The sequence below is a fragment of the Drosophila miranda genome, chromosome XR, assembly GCF_003369915.1.
Source record: "Drosophila miranda strain MSH22 chromosome XR, D.miranda_PacBio2.1, whole genome shotgun sequence".
NCBI classification, from domain to species: Eukaryota; Metazoa; Arthropoda; class Insecta; order Diptera; family Drosophilidae; genus Drosophila; species Drosophila miranda.
Genome location: NC_046674.1, coordinates 9,209,803 through 9,225,387, shown reverse-complemented (window position 1 = coordinate 9,225,387; position 15,585 = coordinate 9,209,803). Strand labels below are relative to the sequence as shown.

Genomic DNA, 15,585 nt, shown 5'->3' with positions numbered 1-15,585 from the left:
CCCAAAAACCAAAAGAAGTTTTGCGCATCATTCAAATAAAATAAATATCATAACATTGGCACGCCACCTGGCGCCTTTCTCTTGCAGGAAACTATCGATAGTGGCTCGATTATTCACATAAAGAATACAATTTATTTTTGTTTTTTAAACTCCTAGAAATGGAGGCAAATGTCAACCCCTTGGCCGTGATACTGGTCTATTTTGACAGCAAAGGCGACCGCCTGCTCTATCGGTATCCCTATCAGACTCTGGGACAAACAGAGGTGGCCACGGAGGAGCAGCGAAAGTCCAGGTCTGGAGTTTACACGACTGCCGACATCTGCATCCCTTCAATGCCTTTTGCTTCTACAGAAAACGAAACCCCTATGCCGTCGCCAACACTGACGACTTGCTTCAGACGCCCACACACATCAGCGCTGCGAAGAGCCAGGGCCAGCTGCAGGGATTTGCCGATGATGTCCTGTCCGCACTCTTTGCCGTTAAGCCGCAGCTTTGCAACCAAAAGTTCGAGCTGAAGCTGAACGATGTGAGGTTTGTGAGCCATCCCACGCTAATTCCCCATAAGGAGCAAAGGCCCAGCAATGCCAGCAGCAGTATTTCCCTGCCCTCAGCTGGTGGGGTTACTGCGAATCCGGCACCAGCTGTTCCATCCTCCGTCTTGGCGGTCAAAAAGCAACAGATGCTCATCAACATAGTCTTTGCCCTACATGCCCAGGCCAGCTACTCGATTGTGAAGTGCTACCACGAGCTAAGCAAGCGCCTAGGGCTGGCCCTGAAGTTTGAGGAGCAACGCAGCGGCTACCTCACGGAGCAGACGGCCCACATGGCCCGCACACATGACGAGCAGCAGCAGCAGCCCCTGGAGCGAACCCTCGAGCTGATTGCGGAGAGGTGCAGCCTGGCACAGGCCCTGAAGTCTATATTCCATGATCTGTGCACCACAGGCCTCCTCAGCACATCGCTGAATCAGAATCTGACGCTCTGCTTCTGCCTGCCGGCCAAGGCACACCAGCTGCACAAGAAGGGAAGCATGGTGGACCCCGAGACGATAGATCGCTGTCTGCGTGCTCTCAAGCCGTACCACGGCATGCTTCTGCTAGTGGACTTCGCGGAGCTGCTCGACTGTGTCCCGCCCACGGGGGCCAGGATGTTGTGGCAGCTGGTTGACGCCTACAATCCACTGATAAGCCTACAGAGCATGGCCTCAAACGCGGACCTAAGCATCGAGCACGTCTACAAGCTTGTCTCTCACCTGGTCTACTGGGCCAAGGCCACCATCATTTATCCGCTGTGCGAGACGAATGTGTACGTGATTGCCCCAGACGCTCCGCTGCACACCAAGTCGCATCTGGTTGAGAAGTTCTCCACGCGCTTTGCGGGCATGTCCCTGTTCGAGGTCATCTCCGATTTCTCGCTGCCCACATCGATTGGACATCTGACCACGCCCCTACAGCAGCCGGCACGGCAGGGAATCCTCGCTCAGATGGTATTGTGGATGCTGCAGCACCACCTGCTCATGCAGCTGCACACCTACGTTCAGTTCATGCCCAGCGAGGATGAGTTCGGCGACTCCGCGTCCTGTGGGCATCAGCTGCGTGGAGCCAGCGACGATGAGGGGGACCAGGACGCCGATCAAGACGAGCTGCACGACGGCTCCATGCTGAGCATGTCCAGCCAGCCGTTGCCCGTTCCCGTGGCATCTATCAATCATCGTCGAGACGTCTCCGAGGATCATTCCTCCCTAGCCTCGGATAACATTGCCGTGCAGCCCTCATCCAGCCACAAGTCGAACTTCAGCATGACCGCCTCGCTGAGCACGGAAAATTGCGACAGCATCGACTCCATGGAGGATGAGCAGAAGCTGAAGGAACTGCTGCAGGTCTTCAACGATGCTGATCGGGCCGCCATCCGCCGGATACCCGCCTCGCTCAACGTCGACGATCTGGCGCTGCTTGTCAAGCTCTATCAGATGGGCTACTTCAAAAGCGAGCATCATCTCGAGGAGATAATGTACTTTGAGAACCTGCGCCGTTCCCAACTTCTGCAGCTGCTTGACAAGTTCCGCGACGTGCTGATCATCTATGAGACGGAGGACCCGGCCATTGCTTCCATGTACAATAACAAGTAGTTTAAGTTGAAACAATTAAGCATTCCGAGTGCAGCCAGAACGAATTTATATAATATCTTGCTGTTAGTTCAGTAATTCGAGTTGTATGATCTTTGAATCGGGGGTCTACTGTACTTGTGGGGTTAAGTGGGCTAAGTTCGTCTTTTCATCGGTATATTTACGGTATATTTTGAAATCTGTGACGTATTTTGGTATATTTTTGGGGGTCAGACCGTATATTTGATCAATAAATCCGCGGTCACGCTGCAAAAAAGAAACCAGCTGATTCAAATCTGACAATTGTCAAATTTTTGTGGGAAATTTGTTGGTGGTTTGTTTATTTTTAATGTGATCATGGACGACAAACTAAGTCCTTTTGAGATAGTGGACATCTCAAATATGTGTATTGTATGCCGGGAAATTTCGGACTTCCTGGTGTGCATATATTCGAAAACGCGTTTTTGGCTGCACGAATCAGAGAGGGAGAAGGAGCAGGAGCTGTGTCTGGCAGACATGATAAATGAGTGCTCCGGCTGCAAGGTGAAGCTGCTTGATGGATTCCCCGCGTACATGTGCGTGAGATGCGTTGGGGCGACGAAAGCTGCTTTCCGATTGAAGCGCCAATACGAGGAGAGCCACCGCTACTTTGCACAGGTAATAAAAGCGGAAGACGATCTCTGCACGATGCTGGCGAAGGAGGAGTGGATTTTGGCCGATGAAAAGGCCGAGCCTCGTCGTCCAGAGAAACGAGACGACAATCAAATGACTTTGGGTGAAACTAATAATGCAATGGACACATCCCAAGAGACCGCCGAAAACGACAACTGGGAAGATCCCGAACCAGTAGTAGAACGCAAATCGCAACTGACCAAGGATCCCATTAAAGAAGAAAAGAGAAACAGAAAACAGAAATATGGCGAGGATACCATTCCAGCTAGAAAACCAAAAAGGAGAACGTGCATCAATCGCCAGAATGATGAGCTCAAAGAGCTCTTGGACACATCCCAACAGACCGCCGAAAACGACAAAAGGGAAGATCCCGAACCAGTAGTAGAACGCAAATCGCAACTGACCAAGGATCCCATTAAAGAAGAATCGAGAAACAGAAAACAGAAATATGGCGAGGATACCATTCCAGCTAGAAAACCAAAAAGAAGAACGTGCATCAATCGCCAGAATGATGAGCTCAAAGAGTCCGATGAAGATGAATCCGAAACGTACATTTATGATTCGAAGCTGAACGAGAAAAAAACGAAACGTTGGCTTTGCTCCAGTTGCAAGAAGTCCTTTGCACAACATCAAGCTCTGAAGGTGCACATTCGTATTCACACCGGCGAACGTCCCTATCAGTGCTCCCAGTGCTCTAAGGCCTTTGTTCAGCAGGCCAATCTCACAGCGCACATGAGCACCCATACCGGCGAACGTCCCTACCAGTGCTCCCAGTGCTCTAAGGCCTTTTCTCAGAAAAGTAATCTCGACATACACATGCGCAACCACACCGGCGAACGTCCCTACCAGTGCACCCAGTGCTCTAAGGCCTTTGTTCAGCAGGCCAATCTCACAGCGCACATGTGCACCCACACCGGCGAACGTCCCTACCAGTGCTCCCAGTGCTCTAAGGCCTTTGCTCAGCGAAGTCATCTCGACATACACATGCGCAACCACACCGGCGAACGTCCCTACCAGTGCTCCCAGTGCTCAAAGGCCTTTGCTCAGCAGGCCAATCTCAAAGCGCATATTTGTCGGCACACCGGCGAACGGCACTTCAAGTGTCCGCATTGCCAAAGAGAGTACACCAATAAGGGTCAGCTGTACGTCCACATGTGCACGCACTCCTCCCATCGACGTTTCAACTGCTTAGAGTGTAAGAGCAGCTTTAGCCAGAAGAGCGCCCTGCAGAAGCATATGACCATTCATACCCGGTTGTTATATAAGAGTACAAATCTCATTAAAGTGCAGTCTGGGGTCCCGCCAAAGCCTCTCGAGGAAATGAAGCCCACGGCCGAATACAAGCTGCGACCAAGATATACGAAGTAAGAAGAGAGAAATTGTGCTGACAAAAAATAAAATTATCAATATTATTATTAGTAAGAGTATTAAGAATGAATTATGTTTTCAACGCAGAGCATAGAAGAAGCCTTCTACAAAGACAATTTATTGTATGTAAAAATCGAATGACAAAAGCGTTGGACCCGGCCAAAAATTTGGATGAATCTTGTATACCTAAGTTCAAACTGTAAATAAAATGAATATGAATTACTTCAATCTAACTGCAGTCCTCAACATAGTATTTGTAAGGGACCTGAAATAGGTTTATTAATTTTTTGTAACTGTTTTAACTGGCTATTGAATAAATTATGTCAAAACAGAGATCTTTTCTCTATCTTTCCCAATCTTGAGTCGAGCAGGACTATGCCTCGTCATGCACAATACATGTTTTGGGCATTCTGCCATGCTCTTTTCAATCATTCGATTTTACTTCTCTCGCTGGTGTCTCGTGCTTGGTCCTTTGAAGACCAAACATTTTTGAATAGCAGACAAAACTTTTTAGCAATTTTAAGTTGAGAAATATCCAAAAATTTATTTGAAACGAGGGGGAACGTTGTGAGGTGCTGCCGACACCGCAACTCTACAGTTATACCCGATACTTAGTCAGTATGGCTCTCTTCCGGCAGACGCCGCTAATATTAAACGACACGACAAAGAGTGCATGCGAGAGAGACACTCCACATCCACAATCTAATATACCCCAATACTCATTTTGAGTATCGGGTATAAAAATCGTGTTTTTCCTTGTTATTTTTTTGTCGAAATAATATTGTACTTAAATTATATGTGGGTTTTCATTTTCTGCTTTTAACCCATACAAAATATACATTATCGCTCGTCCGTACAGGACAGAACATGCTTCCTAATAACTTAAACAATGATCGCCCACATTCTATTGTTTCAGATTACTTGATGGACTTTCATTACGATCGGGGCTAGTTATTCATTTCTGCCGGTTGATCGTCCTCGTTTGAACTCTTCTCTTTTTTGTGGGAACGACTGTGGAGTATGAGCTGGACCTTCTTTGGGAACGTCTTTGGACAGTGTATACACTGGTAGAGGAGCGGTGGTGGTCCGGCAATATTTGGCGGTGGATCCTCCTCCTGCGCTACTACCCTGATGGTGAAAGGCCTCTTCATCAGCGGCGTGTCGGGGGTAATGGTGTTGCCCATCTCCTCCAAGTCCCCGTCCTCCTCGGTTTTGATGTTTGTTAAGTCTAAGTCGTCGGTCTCGATGATCTCAAAATATTCCGCCGCAGTGTTGTCGTTTTCCGCCTCGTTAAAAACCGGCGCAGTGGAATCAACAGCATCGACATCTATCTCGTTCTTCACGTTTACAGTCTGCTCCAGGGCCGCGTCATTTGGAATTATGGAAGTCTGCTCGTCAGTTAGTTCTCTCTTCACTGGTGCATACCTCTGCATGCTCCGGCTGTACCTGCGCTTGAATCGATACGCTTTCCGCAGCGCCTTAAAGCATGGCTCGCATAAATGCTGATGATGGCCGTCTCCTTCATCCACATTCAACCTGGTGCACTCCTTAATCAGATTGGCCGGAATGTCTTCCGGCTCGTAGGGCAAGCTCTCATCGGGTGTCTGCTTAGCAAAAATGTCCACTGGAGGCTCGGCGTCTTTTAGACAAATTCGGCAGCACATTTTCTTTAAATCGTCCATGTTTTCGCTTCCAATTTATTCCATTCCAGTTTTCGCGGCGGAAGCTATTTTTTGAGGAAATTTACACCAATGTCTTGTTTTAGTTGTTGTTGGACTTATCGATAAAATAACCATCAGAAGTATACCAATATATACCGTCTCATTTTCAAAATATGTCGCAAAAATGCTGACGAATTATCCATGTTCCATCGTACATATTCCTCTATTTTGATATTCCGTGGAATACTACTAGCTAGATAGAACATTTAGCCCTGCCCACACAATTGTATCCTATTTATGAACCTATTTTCTACTGGGCTGGCATATGGTAAACACTAGCTTCCATTGTATTTGCCTAAGAATAGGTTTTAGCGAAAAAGGTCAAACAGAAAAAACGTAAGTGAGTAATCGTTCCCATTGCTAAATTTGGATGGTCCGTTGAATAATGCTGCCCACATAGTTTTATCCCATTGATGAATACATTTTCTACAAAATTAATTACCCTTAAGTACTCCCATTAATTGTATTTTGACTTAAACACGTTTGTTGTCACGTCAATGTTGCTGGTATTTTCAGACTTGTTGCTTGTAAACCGGAGTATGGCCAAATATATATATATATACCCTATTTCGTTAATTTAATATGTTTTCCAAACTGTTTTTAAAACATAATTAATAAAGAAATGTTCTCAAATTGATATGTTTTAAACGTATTCATGCATTTGTTTAGTTTCTTGTTTATACATGTATCCTGATCCCGATACCATTTCAATACCTTCAAAATATCGCTGAAATACCTTTTAAACAGAGACTGACTGAAACTTTATTATCGAAATATCGTTTTACAGCACTATCAGCCGGTGAACCAAATCAACAAAAGAATTTCTAAAAAATTTAATAATTGGAATTGGATCAGTTAAAAGAGTAAACAAATCTTCCATAGAGAAAGCAATACACAGCTTAAGCCCGCTAAAATGCCTTCCTACGAGCTAGCCCTGGTGCTGCGTCAATTGCCTCGCGTAAGTCACGTTTGAGAATTCCCGCAGCGTTACATAAAAGTAAATATTATTATTAATAACCGTTTAAATGACAGCCCGAACTGATATCCGTGATACGCCGCACCGCCGAAGCAATATTGGACAAAGGAGGCATCATTCGGAAGCTGGAGAATCTCGGCACGCGGGCGTTGCCCCACAAAGTCAGTGAACACGGGGTGGTGCATCGCGTGGGAACGCACTTCACAATCGCCTTCGACACGGCGCCCACGAAGATCTCGGACCTCAAGGAAGAGTTTGGCCGCGACATCGACATTGTGCGGCGGTACATCTTCAAGGTCGAGGAGCCGGAGGAGCACAAGTGCACGCTGCACGAGGAGATGTTGCCGCCCGCCTACCGCAAGGATGTCCAGCAGCTGATAGCGACGGCCCAAAAGAAGCAGAAACCGAAGTACAACTACAACTCGGGCCTGGACTACTATCCGTTCCAGAAGTAGAGGGCCTCCAAGTCGAATAAAATCTGTTAATGTATTTAAATGGTAAAATGATTTGTAGATAGGCGTGTGTTGTGCCGTCGTGCACTGGGGGATTTCGTCGTTCAACGCTCCTCTTACGAAATGTGTCTGCTGCTTATGCTTATCGGGGCATTTTGCACTACAAGTATTGGTCTTTATTTAGTTTATGGCGCGCAATCAACATCTTTACTTATCAGCAATTGATAAATAAACCCAATAAACATCGACGATTGGAAGAAGCAACGGCCCAAGTGGAAGTAGTGCCCCAAGAACCTTCGAGTAGGCCAGAACAGAACAGAAAACACAGAAATGCCGCCCCAGATACGTGCCCTCACGCCTGAGCTGCAGCAGACGGCCAACGAGCAGCTGCACGAGGTGCCCGATCGCCTCGAAGCGGATCTGGAGGCATTCAAGACCTGGATCAAGCAGCAGCCGCACCTCAATTCGCGCACAGACGACCAGTTCCTGGTGGCCTTTCTGCGCGGCTGCAAGTTCAGTCTGGAGCGGGCCAAGTCCAAGCTGGACAAGTACTACACACTGCGCACCAAATATCCAGACCACTTCAATGTGACCACCACCAGGGGTCCCAAGTTTCGGGAGATTCATCAAACGGGGTAAGCTTTCGCTCAAGGAAAACTCTTATGAATCGGATCGAAGTCTATTCATATCTCTGGCTCTCATAAACAGGGCGCTAGTCTACCTGCCGACTCCCCTGAACGGTAATGGGCCTCGCATTGCCATTTGGCGGATGGGGCTCTGTCCCGTGGAGAAGTACAACATTCTGGAGTGTATGCAGGTGGCGCAGGCCATGCAGGAGATCACCATCTTGGAGGATGACTACGCCAATGTCAATGGCATCGTGTTCATCATGGACATGAAGGGAGCCACAGCGGCGCACATGTTCCAGATGACGCCCTCGATGGCCAAGAAGTTCACGGTCTTCTCCGAGGAGGCGCTGCCACTGCGGCCCAAGGCCCAGCACTTTATCAACACCATCACGGGCTTCGAGCAGGTCTTTAACATCTTTAAGCCTATGATGTCCAAGAAGATGCAGGGCCGCCTTTTTGTCCATGGCAGCAAAATGGGGCTACTCACGGAACAGGTTCCGCTCCAGTACCTGTCCAAAAACTACGGCGGAGAGAACGGCGCCATCGAGGATATCGTCGCGGCGTGGGAAAAGAAGTTTGACGAGTACGAAGACTTCTTCCAGGCCAACGCCACCTACCGCACGGATGAGAGCCTGCGCCCCGGTAATCCCATCGACTTTGAGGGTCTCTTTGGCATCGAGGGATCCTTCCGGAAGCTGAATGTGGACTAAAGCAATCGGGGATTGTCTCTGTTACTCGTACTGTTTTCTACGAATTTGTTTTATTGTCAAAATGAACTTGTTACTATCATCTAAAGAAGCATATCCTTCGCTGCCACTTTGTGGGGGTCGATTCAAACATCTTTCGCCGGTCCAGGGTCTGCTCCAGGTAGATATCTATCTGCTTCTCCACGTCCGAGCGCCACTTTAGCTCCAGGAAGAGCGGAAACACCTCGCCCGCTTTTTTGAGTCTCTTCTCCGCCCTTTGATAACATTTCCAGGGCTGTGGCTCCACCACGAGGAGCTCTGACAAATGCGTCAGCCTCCGCAGGAACAGTTTAAGGCCTTCGTCATGATGATTGAGGTGGATCCACATGGTGATGGAGTAGCAGCAGATGGCATCGAACTTCTGCCGCTCTTGGCCGTGCAAGTAGCTTAGTACTATCTCAAAGTCCGATCCGTTCATCACGTCTACGCACTCGTATGTGATCTTCTCGGGACAGGTGTTCTCCTCCTTGGCGCGCTGGATAAGTCGCTCGTCAATGTCCACGCCAAGAATCTGCACGGAGCGCTGCAGGCGCTCCTCCAGGTATCTGTGCAGCATTTGGGTGAAGACGCCACAGTTACAGCCGACATCCAGCACGAGATAGGGCCGCTTCTCATCCTCTAGGACAGCGGGCAGCCAGATATCCTTGTCCGGCAGCAGCTTCACCCTCTCCGAGGCCGAATTGAATTGATAGTAATTCATGAAGTTTCCATATTGCACAGCCCCAGGATCATCGTTGCGGATTTCCATGTTAGTTATAGGGAGATATATGTTGTTTATTTTTTTTTTTTTTTTTTTTTTAGGATTTAAGTTACCAAGCTACCCGTGAGTAGCGTGGGATTATTTGGCCGCCCGCCTTTTGAAGGTGGAAATTGCCAAGTCAAAGAATAGAAGATGTTGGATGTTTTCTTTTTCAAAGAATTTGTAAATATCATTATATTTTCTTAGAGATGGGAAGTTTTGCCTTGTTGTGTTGTACTTTGTACAATTGAAAATTAAATGCGAGGCGTTATCGATACTATCGCATGTATCACATATGTTACTAGGAACTACATGCATTTTGGCGAGAGTGTGCCTATCGAATGCGTTACCACTAAGCAGTCTGTTGATTCTTTTAGCGTCAATGGCTTTAAGCTTAGTTTTATTTAGGAACCACGGTTTGGATGATGTTGAGGGGAAAAGCGAGCAGTAACCTCGGTGCTTGATACTAGCAAACTCGGCGTATTCTCTCTCCCATTCTGCTTTTAAGATTCTGTGTTTTTCGCACATAGCGTCTTTAAGGTTCCATTTAACCACTGTGTATTTTCCTCGTCTGTGGGCTTCTTTGGCTGCTGCGTCAACTGAAGTGTTCTGAGGGATGTTAGCGTGTCCGGGAATGTAGTGAACCTCTACAGTTCTTAGATGTGGATTTTGTTGGATCTTTTCTCTGATTTTGTAGGCGATAGAGTTATCCTGAATGTTCTTCGCCAGAATGAGGGCCCCGTTTCTGCTGTCTGTCAGGAGCGCGACACGAGGAAAATTGTACAAAATAGCATGGTCTAATGCCTTCTCGATAGCAAGGAGCTCGGCGGACAACGAGGAAAGGGTTTTGTGCGTGTAATAGCTATCTAAAAAACCTGTCCTATCGTGCAGGAAAGCGGCGCTGGAATGCCCATCTGCGACTGACCCATCCGTGTAATAGATTTCAAAACCACCCTTTGTCAGCTGATCCTTCTTTTCCCCGTGGAGCAGCATGATACCTGCCTGGTCTATAGCGTGCTTGTTGGGTGCAGAACCCTTGAAAAATTCTAAGTCGGAGCTAATTTTAGTGCAAAATGAAGCTGTGTTCTCGAAAACCTTAACTCTATCTATTATGCTGCCAAACTCCCGATATGCCTTAGCGTAGCCCGTGTTTAAATCCCTATTTGCTGACACTGTTTCACTTGCTGGGAGATTAAATGCAAACACCTTAACCAACTCTTTCGCCGCCAGGAATCTCATCCTGTAGTCCGGGGGAAGTTCTCCTGCCATGTGATATATGATAGAAACGGGAGTGCAGATTATCAGACCCAGCGACTTTCTGAGGTGATGGTTGCAGTGGGATTTGATTTTGGCCAAGGCAGATTTGGACAGGTTGCAGAATGATGAGCACGCGTACTCTAGCCTACTTCTGACAAATGCCTTGTAAAATATAAGCCCTCTTTTGGGGCTGATACCATAGTGACACCCACTGAGTAATCTGAGAAATGCACAGTTTCTGTTCGATTCCGAGATGGCCAGATCAATGTGACCAGAGGCTGAGTTGTTTGCTGAGATAGTCCTGCCTAGGTATTTGATCTGCTCTACTTGTCTGATCTCAACTCCTTGATGCGCAGCTCTACGATTGTTGAAGTAAATCACTTTAGACTTCACCGGATTGAATGACAGGTTTAGCCTATTGCATTTTTTTTCGAACTTATCTATACTGTCTTCCAGCACACCTTTCGCAATGGATACGTCTTTATGAAAACAAACTATGAAAAAGTCATCAGCATACTGAAACAGTAAGCAGTTATGACTGTTAATATCATGTAGTTCGGCTGTGTAAAGGTTAAAAAGGGTTGGGCTGAGACAGCTACCCTGGCTAACACCTCTGTTCACCTCTACCTCGCTTTTGCCCTTTATGAGAATTCGTCTGTTAAGGAAGCTGGAGATCCAAGCCGTGAGGCTTGTATTGAACCGCATATCCCTCATCCTGTGCTCGAGTGTGTCCACTCTTACGCAGTCGAACGCTCTTTGTAAATCTAGGCAAGCTGCGACAACCTGACAACCCCTCGCCTTCAGCGCCAGAACTTTGTTGATAAGGTCGTTGATGCAAAGAGCCGTGGACCTGTTTCTCCTGAAGGCATAGGACCTGACCGGCAGCAGGTCACAGTTTGCTATGTGCTCGTCCAACTTCAACTTTATCAACCCCTCTATGGATTTAAACAGCGTGTTAATCAAACAAATCGGCCTATGGTTTTGGAAGGAAGTAGGGTCTGCATTCTTCTTGGGGATGGGTACCACTTTTATCCTGCGCCAGACTTCAGGGATGACGCCACTCAGCCATACTTTATTTATAATTTCAAAAATGTCTTGTTTTTTCCCACTTGGTAGCTTTTGAAGCATCCCGAACGAGATGCCATCAGGGCCTCTAGCCGAATTGGGGTTCCTGGTTTTTAGGAAGGCCAGGAATTCTTCCAGTTCCAGGGGTTCCGGGTCGTCTGGTCCTAACAAAGGGGCAGGAATTTTCTTAGGGGGCCTACTGTTTGACGTGGATGGGGTTACTTTAACCATATTGAGAAAGTTTTTGTCATCTTCGTTCGTCCATTTGTTCCCTACATTTTTGATTTGACCGTATTTTTTGATGTTCTTCACCCTGCTCCACATAGAGGGCGATGAGGAGACCTCTTCTATAAACTTGGAAAAGTTGCGCTTTCTAAGATTTTTTACGTGATTTTGTAGATTTTTGTCAGCTTCTAAGGTTGCTCTGGCATCAGCCAATTTTTTGGTGAGGTAGAATTTTTGCCTGCAAGCGTTTCTCACGCGAAAAAGTTTTTCCGTTTCCTCGTTCCACCATTTCTTAGCAACGTACTTGTTCTTGCTTGGGAATGTGACCGTGTTTTTTAAGGTCAGGGATTTCACTTTTTCATTCAGCTCCTCCAGATTTGAGAAATCACTTGCACCCAGAATCCGGGCTATTCTGTTGTGAAGGATCTTCTTGCCTTGGAGGGGGGCATTTAGGCCTTGCACTGATAATACAATTGGGAAGTGGTTGCTGTTCGTAATTTTTGTTTTGAGGACTTGCCAGTTAATAGTTCCATTTCTGTAGTTCGAAAAAGAAAGGTCAAGAACGGAGAATTGAGATGGGCTCCTGGAGAAGGTTGGCGAACCGTCGTTTAGGCAGATAAATCCGGCCTCCCGGGTGGAATTCTCAATGCTGCGACCCTTGCGATCACAGATCGGACTTCCCCAGATAGAAGACCTAGCGTTGAAGTCCCCGCCCACTATTGAGGGTATGTCAAGCGAAGCCGCGAATTCGAAAAACTTTTTTGTGCCCGATTTAAACTGTGAAACTGTTGTTGATGGCGGTGCATATATGCTAAAAATATTGAAATTGCTCTTGAGGTTTAATGTTTTTATTCCTAAAATTTCCAAGTCGTTCTCTATTTTTAAAATGCTGAATTGAATGTTTTTCCTGACGTAGATGCCAACCCCGCCGTAGCCGTCCTCTCTGGGCCTGCAGAAAAAGTTATAGTCTAAAATGCTGCAGTCCGCGTTGTTCAACACCCAAATCTCTGAGAGGATGGCAATATCTATTGCGTTCTTGTCTAGGAACATTGAGAGGAGCTGTTTGTTGTTGTTTGTGTCAGACTTTGAATATTTAGCTGAAGAATCTTCATTGTTGGATGTTTTGAGAGCCAACTGCCATCCCTTGGGCAATCTGACGCCTATCTAGTTCTGCGTTGGAAGCATTGACAAATTCTCTAATTTCCTTAATAAATTTATTCGCTAAAGAATCCCCTTTAATTATGTTGTTTGGATCAATCAGGAACGCTGTGAGTTTGGCTCCTAGTGCGTTTAGCTTATCCTGGGCCAGAGAAGATGCCACGGATGAAGATCTCACAAATTTCTCGCTCATTTGGACGTAGTCTGAGTTTATTGAGTTCTTCCACTCTGCCATGTTGGCTGCTGCCTTGGCCGCCTCTGCGTTCCGGGCGGCAACCCTATTGGATTTGGTCACTTCCGCGAAAGAGGTGACAGAATGAATTTCCCTGGCGGACTCTAAGCTGTTATTTAAGAATTCAGGGGAGCGGTTAGATTGCCAACTGGGTCTAGGAAATTCCCCTTGATCCCTTAGGTTGGGGGAAGTTCTATCAAAAAGGATCGGATATCTAGCCTTGACCTCAGCTCTAGTTAGGTTTTCCAGTGTCATGCACTTTTGAATGGCGTACGCTTTTTTCCTGGCCTCACACTGCGGGTGGGTGGCAGCATGTTCCCCCTTGCAGTTAGCACAGACCAGCCCTGAGCAGATAATATCTTTGCTGTGATCTTGTCCGCATTTGAAACATTTCGCTCCACTCTTGCAATGTTGCGCCAGATGGCCAAACCTAAAACACCTAAAACATTGAATAAGCTGAACAAAAGGTTTCACTTCTACTTTAGAATATAGAAAATTGATTTTGGTTGGTAACTGCTCTCCTCTGAACCAGAGTTTCACCCTGCCAGTAGGTACACGTTCCCCCGATGCTCTATCCCTTCGCGTAATCCGAACTATCTCCTCAATTGGGATATCCGAGGTTACAAGCTCCGCTAGCTGTTCCTCCGAGTAGTGCCCGGGGATCCCAAAAATTAACCCTGCTTTTTGGACGAAGTGCCTAAGGATTCGGGTTGAGTACCCTTGAGCAGCGAAAACACTGTTTTCCACTAGCCCGTTTGCACACTCCGCCGACCCGCACACAATCTTGCTCCTGCCATAGCCCATTCTAGCAACCTCCTCGATATCGCTAATGCCCTGTTTCAGCAGTAGATCGGATAGATCAAACTGGTTTATAGCAATTCTGGCATTATTCGCACTCATTTTGTCGATACAAACAATGTATGGGCCTTTATGCCCCTCATAATACTTGTTAACGATGATTTTGCGGTTACTTCCGTTTTTCGTACTCACGGAAATGTTTGATGTCATGCTTGTTGTCGTGTTCGTGGACATGTTTGTCGACACGTTCGTCGACAAGTTTGGTTTCTTGCACAGCAGTTTAGAAGCCAAAAGCTGCGGAGCCGTTTTTGCCGCCATCTTTACTCCTACCCGCATGGCGGATTTAGCTTCTCCTTCCCTTTTTTTCAGCGTTTCCATGCGAATTTTAACTCCCGTCGCCTTCTCCGTGGCCATCCTTGTCTTTCCTATGCTTGCCATGCTTCTCAGGGTCCAGACGGAGTTCCAAGAGCCGTTTTAAGAGTTATTCCGGAACGCCATGCAGTAAATTCCAGGTTTTTCGACTTAATTGATGAAGCTTTGGGAATTTCTTCGCGCCGTCTTCGTAGGCGTGTGAGGCACCCCCAGAAGCTTCGGAAAATGTCTTTTTGATTAAAACTATCAGCGAACGTCTTGAAATATGTTAATTTTTTCCTTCCGCAAACAATTTTAGGTACGCGCCATACCAGTGTTGAACAACCTCTATTGTATGTTGTTTATATTTCTGTTGTTTGCGGGCGCCCTGTGGGCCAACGTCTACGTCACAATCAGTGTGACCGCGGATTTATCGTTCAAATATACCGTCACACCCTCAGAAATACATCAAAATATACGGTCTCATTTTCAAAATATACCGCAAAAATACTGACGAATTATCCAAGTTCCATCGTACATATTCCCCAATTTTTATATTCCCTGGGATATTACTAGCTAGATAGAACATTTAGCTTCGCCCAAATAATTTTATACGATTTATGAATCAATTTTCTACCTGACTGGCTTATTTTAGCCACTTGCTTTTATTGGATTTTTTCTAGTTAGGGAAAAATGTCATGTAGCGAATCACTTGAGTAATCGCACAGTAAGCTTGTGAAGTTCGCAGCGCTTGAACACATCGACCTATCGATATATTTTAGCTAATTTTTACATTGATTAAATCAGTTACGATACCATTGATTCCGTAAGAATTATTATTATATGAATGTTATTTTGTGTTTCATCGATTATGATTACGATTACTGATTTTATGTAATTTTTGAAATGCGCGCGTGCAATCTATGCCAGAGCGAAAGAAATATGCTATTTTGTATATGTACATACGAGTATGTATAGATTCAAGCATGATGTGTGCATATGTACAGTGCTGGACTTAATTGTTGGCAGAGCAACAACTTTTGAGTTTACTGCTGCTCTAAGAGTTTTTCCATTGCGATTTTCAAAAGAAAA

At 46.3% G+C, this 15,585-nt stretch overlaps 6 protein-coding genes across 7 annotated transcripts; 4 read left to right on the top strand and 2 right to left on the bottom strand.

Moving 5' to 3' along the window:
- The first annotated feature begins 95 nt into the window (after positions 1 to 95).
- Positions 96 to 2,208, top strand: LOC108153222 (GATOR complex protein NPRL3). Its single transcript, XM_017283050.2, has 2 exons — positions 96 to 292; positions 352 to 2,208. Exons 1-2 carry the CDS (start codon positions 159 to 161, stop codon positions 2,126 to 2,128), a joined length of 1,911 nt encoding a protein of 636 aa, XP_017138539.1. The 5' UTR covers positions 96 to 158; the 3' UTR covers positions 2,129 to 2,208.
- A 158-nt stretch (positions 2,209 to 2,366) lies between these two features.
- On the top strand, positions 2,367 to 4,377 carry LOC108153161 (zinc finger protein 391). 2 transcript variants are annotated; one of them, XM_017282965.2, is made up of 2 exons: positions 2,367 to 3,454; positions 3,707 to 4,377. In XM_017282965.2, the coding sequence occupies exons 1-2, from the start codon at positions 2,462 to 2,464 to the stop codon at positions 4,142 to 4,144; spliced, it is 1,431 nt and encodes a 476-aa protein (XP_017138454.1). In that variant the 5' UTR covers positions 2,367 to 2,461; the 3' UTR covers positions 4,145 to 4,377. The 2 variants fall into 2 exon arrangements, with proteins under 2 accessions (XP_017138454.1, XP_017138453.1); XM_017282964.2 differs by having other exon boundaries at positions 2,367 to 4,377.
- A 714-nt stretch (positions 4,378 to 5,091) lies between these two features.
- On the bottom strand, positions 5,092 to 5,826 carry LOC108165384 (uncharacterized zinc finger protein CG2678). Its single transcript, XM_017301422.1, has one exon. It carries the CDS (start codon positions 5,824 to 5,826, stop codon positions 5,092 to 5,094), a length of 735 nt encoding a protein of 244 aa, XP_017156911.1.
- An 811-nt stretch (positions 5,827 to 6,637) lies between these two features.
- LOC108153206 (probable 28S ribosomal protein S6, mitochondrial) lies at positions 6,638 to 7,336 on the top strand. Its single transcript, XM_017283026.2, has 2 exons — positions 6,638 to 6,823; positions 6,898 to 7,336. Exons 1-2 carry the CDS (start codon positions 6,779 to 6,781, stop codon positions 7,294 to 7,296), a joined length of 444 nt encoding a protein of 147 aa, XP_017138515.1. The 5' UTR covers positions 6,638 to 6,778; the 3' UTR covers positions 7,297 to 7,336.
- A 222-nt stretch (positions 7,337 to 7,558) lies between these two features.
- LOC108153204 (alpha-tocopherol transfer protein-like) lies at positions 7,559 to 8,723 on the top strand. Its single transcript, XM_017283024.2, has 2 exons — positions 7,559 to 7,928; positions 8,002 to 8,723. The coding sequence occupies exons 1-2, from the start codon at positions 7,624 to 7,626 to the stop codon at positions 8,630 to 8,632; spliced, it is 936 nt and encodes a 311-aa protein (XP_017138513.1). The 5' UTR covers positions 7,559 to 7,623; the 3' UTR covers positions 8,633 to 8,723.
- Positions 8,648 to 9,601, bottom strand: LOC108153205 (probable RNA methyltransferase CG11342). The gene has a single exon (XM_017283025.2). The coding sequence runs from the start codon at positions 9,414 to 9,416 to the stop codon at positions 8,709 to 8,711; it is 708 nt and encodes a 235-aa protein (XP_017138514.1). The 5' UTR covers positions 9,417 to 9,601; the 3' UTR covers positions 8,648 to 8,708.
- Positions 9,602 to 15,585: the final 5,984 nt, after the last annotated feature.

Bases quoted from the DNA above. Each gene is read 5' to 3' on its own strand.
- LOC108153222 (XM_017283050.2), top strand. From the start codon at position 159: ATGGAGGCAAATGTCAACCCCTTGGCCGTGATACTGGTCTATTTTGAC. The intron at 293-351 runs GTCTGGAGTTTA...TTGCTTCTACAG, and splicing joins GAGGAGCAGCGAAAGTCCAG to AAAACGAAACCCCTATGCCG.
- LOC108153161 (XM_017282964.2), top strand. From the start codon at position 2,462: ATGGACGACAAACTAAGTCCTTTTGAGATAGTGGACATCTCAAATATG.
- LOC108165384 (XM_017301422.1), bottom strand. From the start codon at position 5,826: ATGGACGATTTAAAGAAAATGTGCTGCCGAATTTGTCTAAAAGACGCC.
- LOC108153206 (XM_017283026.2), top strand. From the start codon at position 6,779: ATGCCTTCCTACGAGCTAGCCCTGGTGCTGCGTCAATTGCCTCGC. The intron at 6,824-6,897 runs GTAAGTCACGTT...TTTAAATGACAG, and splicing joins TGCTGCGTCAATTGCCTCGC to CCCGAACTGATATCCGTGAT.
- LOC108153204 (XM_017283024.2), top strand. From the start codon at position 7,624: ATGCCGCCCCAGATACGTGCCCTCACGCCTGAGCTGCAGCAGACGGCC. The intron at 7,929-8,001 runs GTAAGCTTTCGC...TCTCATAAACAG, and splicing joins CGGGAGATTCATCAAACGGG to GGCGCTAGTCTACCTGCCGA.
- LOC108153205 (XM_017283025.2), bottom strand. From the start codon at position 9,416: ATGGAAATCCGCAACGATGATCCTGGGGCTGTGCAATATGGAAACTTC.